The following is a 6,253-nucleotide window of genomic DNA, read 5'->3' on the forward strand; positions in this document are numbered from 1 at the left end:
AGAGGAAGAAGAAGGAAGAAGAAGGAAGAAGAAGAGATTGGATTTATACCCCGCCCTTCACTCAGAGTCTCAGAGCGACTTACAAACTCCTTTCCCTTCCCCTCCCCACAACAGACACCCTGGGAGGTGGGTGGGGCTGAGAGAGCTCTGACAAAAACTGCTCTTTTTCAAGGACAGCTCTTATCAGAACGACGGCTTGCCCAAGGTCATCCAGCTAGGTGCATGTGGAGGGGTGGGGAATCAAACCCGGTTCTCCCAGATTAAAGTCCGGGCACTTAACCACTGCACCAAACTCCACCACTACACCAAACCAAGCCAAAGCCAACAACGCCCCAGGCCCCCCCCCCCCCCGCTGCCACCAAGTTGCAGCCAACGTAGAGTGATCCTGTAGGGTTTTCGAAGCAAGAGACTTTCAGAGGTGGTTTGCTATGGTCTGTCCCTGGTATTCCTTGGCGGTCTGGCACAGGGAGGGGAAAACAAACCTGACCCAACAACTGGAATCAAGAACCACAAGGGTAAGACAGAAGGGCCAATATTAAAAACTAAGTTAAAACTTATAATATACAAAAATACATGTATTTATTAGAAAGACCTGCAAGACGGAGCTCTTCCGCCAGGCTTTTAATTAGGAGCCGCCACCACCACCAACTGTCTCGTGGGAACATGGGGCATTATAAGATCGACGGCCCACTATAAGATCGAGTTACAGTATTCTGATGGAGCGGTACTACAGATTCGGGCTTGAGTAACATCTATTGATCACCATCGTGACTTGACTGCTTTGACTAAATGATTAATATTAACATCACTGAGCACTTTAGTTTTGATAAAATGGCTGTTTTTATGCGTTTTGATGTTTTATACTTGGCACATGGTGCCCTTGTTTGTTAGCCGCCCTGAGCCCGTTTGCAGGGAGGGCGGGATAAAAATATAATAAATAAATAAATAAAATAAGGGCCCATTGAAAGCCTCGTAAACAAGTAAAGGTGGCCTACACACAAGGGCCAATACACATGACCTGACACGTTTCCGCCCTATTGGGGCCTTCTTCAGAGGTCAATCAATATTGAGGTACACATAACTTTAATACATAGGGCTCTTCTTGTAGCAGGAACTCCTTTGCATATTAGGCGACACACCCCTAATGTAGCCAATCCTCCAAGAGCTTACAGAGCTCTTCTTACAGGGGCTACTGTAAGCTCTTGGAGGATTGGCTAACCAATAAGTGAATATTGGACCAAGAAAAGGCAGGCTGTATAAAAAGGATATTAAATATGAATAATCAAATATTTTTAGGCAACCTTTACTTGTTTACGAGGCTTTCATTGGGCCCTTATATGTTTTTAACTGTCTTTCTAACAAATACATGTATTTTTGTATATTATAAGTTTTAACTTAAGTTTCTAATATTGGCCCTTTATTCGTCTTCTTTCTTATCCTTGTGGTCAATGTTCCCTCTAAGCTGTGGAGTCTTGTGAGCAAAAATTCCTCTTTGTGAGCTACCGGCATTAAAGTTGTGAGCGAGCAGTTTGGCTACTGCATATATTCGTTTGCTGTGGAGCCATCCTTCCTGAGCGAAGACAAAAATATGTGAGCTGGAGGCTAAAAAACTGTGAGCTAGCTCACACTAACTCAGCTTAGAGGGAACACTGCTTGTGGTTCTTGAGTCCTTGGTGGTCTCCCATCCAAATACTGGCCAGGGCCAACGCTGCTTAGCTTCCGAGGTCGAGCTAACTTGGGCTATCCAGGTAAGGGTGTAGATGGTTTCAGAAACGGATTAGACAGACTCATGAAAGCTAGGTCTATCAGTGCCTACTAGCCATGGGGACTAAAGGGAACCTCCATATTCAGAGGCAGTCCACCTCTGAAAATCAATGCCAGGAGGCAACATCAGGGGAATGCCTCCATCTCTATGCCCTCTTGTTGGCCCTCCAGGGGGACTGGTTGGCCGCTGTGTAAGACAGGATGCTGGACTAGATGGACCGCTGGTGTGATCCAGCAGGGCTCTTCTTACGTTCTTATGGCTGCATTTTTGCATGCTTCTTTGTACTGGCTTTTGAAACCTCCCTGTACGTAGGAAATGAACATTTTGGAAAGAAAAGTTAGCGTAGCTCCACAGTCCACTACATGTGAGAAGTTTTCCATGTAGGGAGATGTTTGAAATGTGGCCCATACCAATCCATGCAGCGTGGGTCCATGATGGTTGGGAATGAACCAAGCCCTCTTTATTGTGTGACACACAAACACCCCGCAGTAGTTTGGCTGCTTGGCTGGACAAACAGCCCTGTATTATCTACTCTATCCCTTGGAATTGATTTTTAACAGGCTGCTGCATCGATTTCTACACCACATGCCGGTTTATTAACCACTGATACAATTTGTGAAGGCCACATACGAACACCATACATTGTTTATTTGCATTCTAATTTTTTTTTAAGGACAAACACGCACATAAAGAAATGGGGAGGGGGGTCTAAAGCCCTTCCCCTATTGTTACACTTGGATACAGTGCAGAATGTAATTGAAAATAAGGTGTGTCGCGGAACTGTACAGTTAGGTAAACAAAACAAAAAATATAGAAGACGAGAGTCCTTCATTTATATTTATATATTTATATATAATTATATATAAAACATAGAGAAAGTTGTCTTGGCACACCGATGCTCGACATTGGCAATGGCTATCTTGCACGCACGCGCACCCATCTCCACACACGCCCAGAGACACGCACTCAACTCACGCAACAAAAGTCTCGACGGCAAATATTGCCAAACAAGTTAACCGTTTTTAATACTGATCGATTAAGGCTACTGTTGTGTTTTATTAAACTGTTGAATAAATAAAAGCATGAGCCTTGGTAATCTTTTCAATTTTTTTAAAAGAAACCCTTTATTTCTCAAAGTGCTTTTTTATTTTTGTAGTTTAGTGACGTTGGACTCAGATGTTAAAAAACCCCAAAAAACAGGACAGAGGCTTGGTCAGGGATGCTTGGTCGATTATGGCAGCCTCACGCTCTCAGGGGCCCTGACTGCACAACTACATCAATTCGGTTGTGTTTTCCTCTGTGTGTTTTTGTGTGTGTGTGTGTGTGTGTGTGCCATGATGGTTTTCAGACTCCCACCGAACCACCCTGGAAGATGTAGAAGTCTTTGGGGGGGGGGAATCTAAACAAACAATTTCAGATTAGGGGGAGAAAGTATTTGGGCCTCCTCTGCACCAACCGAGTTCTCTGGAGTTGACCTGACTCATGAGTAAAATATAAATGGACTAGGGTATATTTTACTCAGGGTCCCAAACTGAGAAGACAAGGAGGCCAGCTCTGTCGGTGGAATGGTGGGCCCAAAGACTGCAAGAAGCGGGGCGTCATGTCCAGAGGCTCATCGGAGGCATTTGTTTCATTCCTTGGATTATAGATCCTTTCCTCCTAGACCTCTAGAACTCTTTTTTTTTTTTTAAGAAAGAAAAGGGGGGGAAGAAAATGGAGAGAACTGAAAACTGAAAAGTACAGCTTGGGATTTGGCGGTAGAGTATACCTTAAACCTCGGGCTCATCTAATTCCTGGAGGCCAAAAAAAAAAGTGGTTTTGGGAAAGTCCTCTGATCAGAATCCTGGATGCGCAATGGGCCCAAAGGCGAAGGAACAGGAGTATTTGGAGTTGGGGTGTGTGTGTCACGCTTTCCCCTAGAAAAGGTCCCCGCAATGCATCCTTGCTCCTCTTCAAAGTCTTTCAAAGGCGTGTTCCTTGCTTGAATATTTATATACCTCAAGAGCAACAATGAGTCTAGCATTTGGGGAAGTCCGTGTTTTCCCAAGGGGAGTTTGTTTCGGTTAAAAAAAAAAAAGCCCCATAGTCCCACTCAGTTTGCATGCGTGCCACTGGGTTGGCTGTCCCCCAAGAAAGCTTGGCTCCCCCGTGCCTTACTGTCACATCACACAAGGCTTAATGTCTTGGTACGTCACTTGCTGGTGATAATAAGAGCCGCTGCCTCCCGAGTGCATCGAAGAGGACGCCATGGCGTTGATGGAGAACACAAACTCCTTCCTGTCGCACATGCTCGGAGACTGGGAATGGTAGCGGATCCCTAAAACAAATCAGAGAGTGATTTTTTTAGTAACTCGAAGGGAGAGCGAAGAGGCAAAAACGTTTATCTCATCCTGGACAGTAATGGGTTGCTTGCGTGAGTCTTGTACCCAAGGGAGCATAGCTTTGGGGCAGAGCGCATGCTATGAACCTGGGAGGTTCCCAGTTGAGTCCGTGACACCTCCATTTACTTACTTACTTAAAGGTAAAGGTTCCCTTGCTCGAAAGCCAGTCGAATCCGACTCTAGGGTTGCGGTGCTCATCTCCGTTTCAAAGCCGAAGAGCCAGCGCTGTCCGAAGACATTTCCGTGGTCATGTGGCCGGCATGACTAAACACCAAGGTGCACGGAACGCTGTTACCTTCCCACCGAAGTGGTACCTATTTATCTACTTGCAATTTCTTGCTTTCGAACTGCTAGGTTGGCAGGAGCTGGAACTAGAGACAGGAGCTCACTCCGTCATGCAGCACACTCGGGTCTCGAACTGCTGAACTAGCGTCTTAACCACTTGAGCCACTTACTTACTTACTTATCCCTGCTTGCACAGGGCTCAGGGCGGTTGACAACAGAATAATTCGGTACATTTATGAAACCAATTAAAGCCATAAAAACCCAATGTTAAGAACATTCAAACGTATAAGTATTTGAATACATTTTAAGAACAAAAAGGCATATCTGGCATTCAGTTGTGTGGGGGGGAGGGTGCCAGGCAGATGTAAAAAAACAACAGCATCGCCAGCCTCAACCAAAGGCCTGGTGGAACGTCTCTGCCTTACATGCCCTGCGAAACTTTAACAGGTCAGACAGGGCACGGATGTCACTCAGCAGGGAGTTTCACCAGGCTGGGCTCTCAAGCAATGCTCCCTCTAAGCTGTGGAGTCTTGTGAGCAAAAATTCTACTTTTGTGAGCCACTGGCCTTAAAGTCGTGAGCAAGCAATTTGGCTGCTGCGTAAGTTAGTTTGCTCTGGAGCCGTCCCCTTCCTGAGCTAAGACAAAAATGCGTGAGCCGGAGGCTAAAAAACTGTGAGCTAGCTCACACTCACTCAGCTTAGAGGGAACACTGGTCTCAAGAAGCAGGGGTGGGGTGGGGTGAAACCTTGAGTTGATGTGTCCAAGAACTGACTGATAGTGAAAAGCAAGATACAGGCCGGTAGGACATGTTTCTCACCAAACTGGACTTAATCGCATGGTATGGCCTGCACAGCCTTTGACAATTTCCTGGGTGACTGGTAAGTCCCACAGGGCTAAGTTAGAAGAACCCAGTGTCCCGGCAAAGAGGGGCTGTCGCTATGGCCAAGAGTGCGGCTATGCTCAGTAGAATTATATGCTGTGTTTTCCTCTGACCCTCCTGCTTTGGAAAACCCCTTTCATTTCGAAAGCCACATAGGTTGAAGAGCCATTCTTTGAGAACGCAGCCTGCTGAGTGTGCATGATTCCGTGCATCCCAACACTATCATTACCCCATTCCCCCCCCTTCACAATGCTGACTGATCCAAGATTACCCTTGGAGCTTTGGGGATGGAGTGGAGGGAGGGAAAGGAGGGCTTCCTCTAGAATCCATGAGCCACCTCACAGTTCAGGCCCCGTTCGGTTATGTAATAGACAGTGTTCCCTCTCAGTGGAGTCCGTGTGAGCTAGCTCGCAGGTTTTTTTAGCCTACGGCTCACACGTTTTTGCCTTAGCTCAGGAAGGATGTGGCTCCAGAGCAGTGTTCCCTCTAAGCTGAGTTAGTGTGAGCTAGCTCGTAGTTTTTTAGCCTCCGGCTCACACATTTTTGTCTTGGCTCAGGAAGGATGGCTCCAGCGCAAACAGATTTATGCAGGAGCCAAATTTCTCGCTCACAAATTTAATGCCAGTAGCTCACAAATTAGAATTTTTGCTCATGAGACTCCACAGCTTAGAGGGAACATTGCAGAGAAAACTAATTTATGCAGCGGCCAAATCTCTGGCTCACAACTTGAATGCCAGTAGCTCACAAAGTAGAATTGCTGCTCACAAGACTCCACAGCTCAGAGGGAGCGTTGGTTACAGACCTGGACTCTGTCCCTCTACCTTTGCGGAAATTCCCACTTGACCGAGATGGGAATTTTGCCTAAATGCGAATTGCAGGATGGGTTGGGAATGTCTGTTTTCTGACCGGCCAAGGAAGGAGAAGACAGCCCTCCCCCCCAC

The 6,253-nt window shown here is 46.4% G+C and overlaps 1 protein-coding gene across 1 annotated transcript in view; it reads right to left on the reverse strand.

Annotated features, from left to right (window-relative positions):
* Positions 1-3,924: 3,924 nt before the first annotated feature.
* FOXF1 (forkhead box F1) overlaps positions 3,925-6,253 on the reverse strand; it is an 8,518-nt gene continuing 6,189 nt past the window's right edge. The window contains exon 2 of the mRNA XM_015428269.1: positions 3,925-4,082. Within this exon, the coding sequence (XP_015283755.1) occupies positions 3,925-4,082 (158 nt within the window). The remainder of the gene's footprint in view (positions 4,083-6,253) is intronic.

This window comes from Gekko japonicus, unplaced genomic scaffold, assembly GCF_001447785.1.
Source record: "Gekko japonicus isolate JY-2015 unplaced genomic scaffold, Gekko_japonicus_V1.1 scaffold2443, whole genome shotgun sequence".
NCBI classification, from domain to species: Eukaryota; Metazoa; Chordata; class Lepidosauria; order Squamata; family Gekkonidae; genus Gekko; species Gekko japonicus.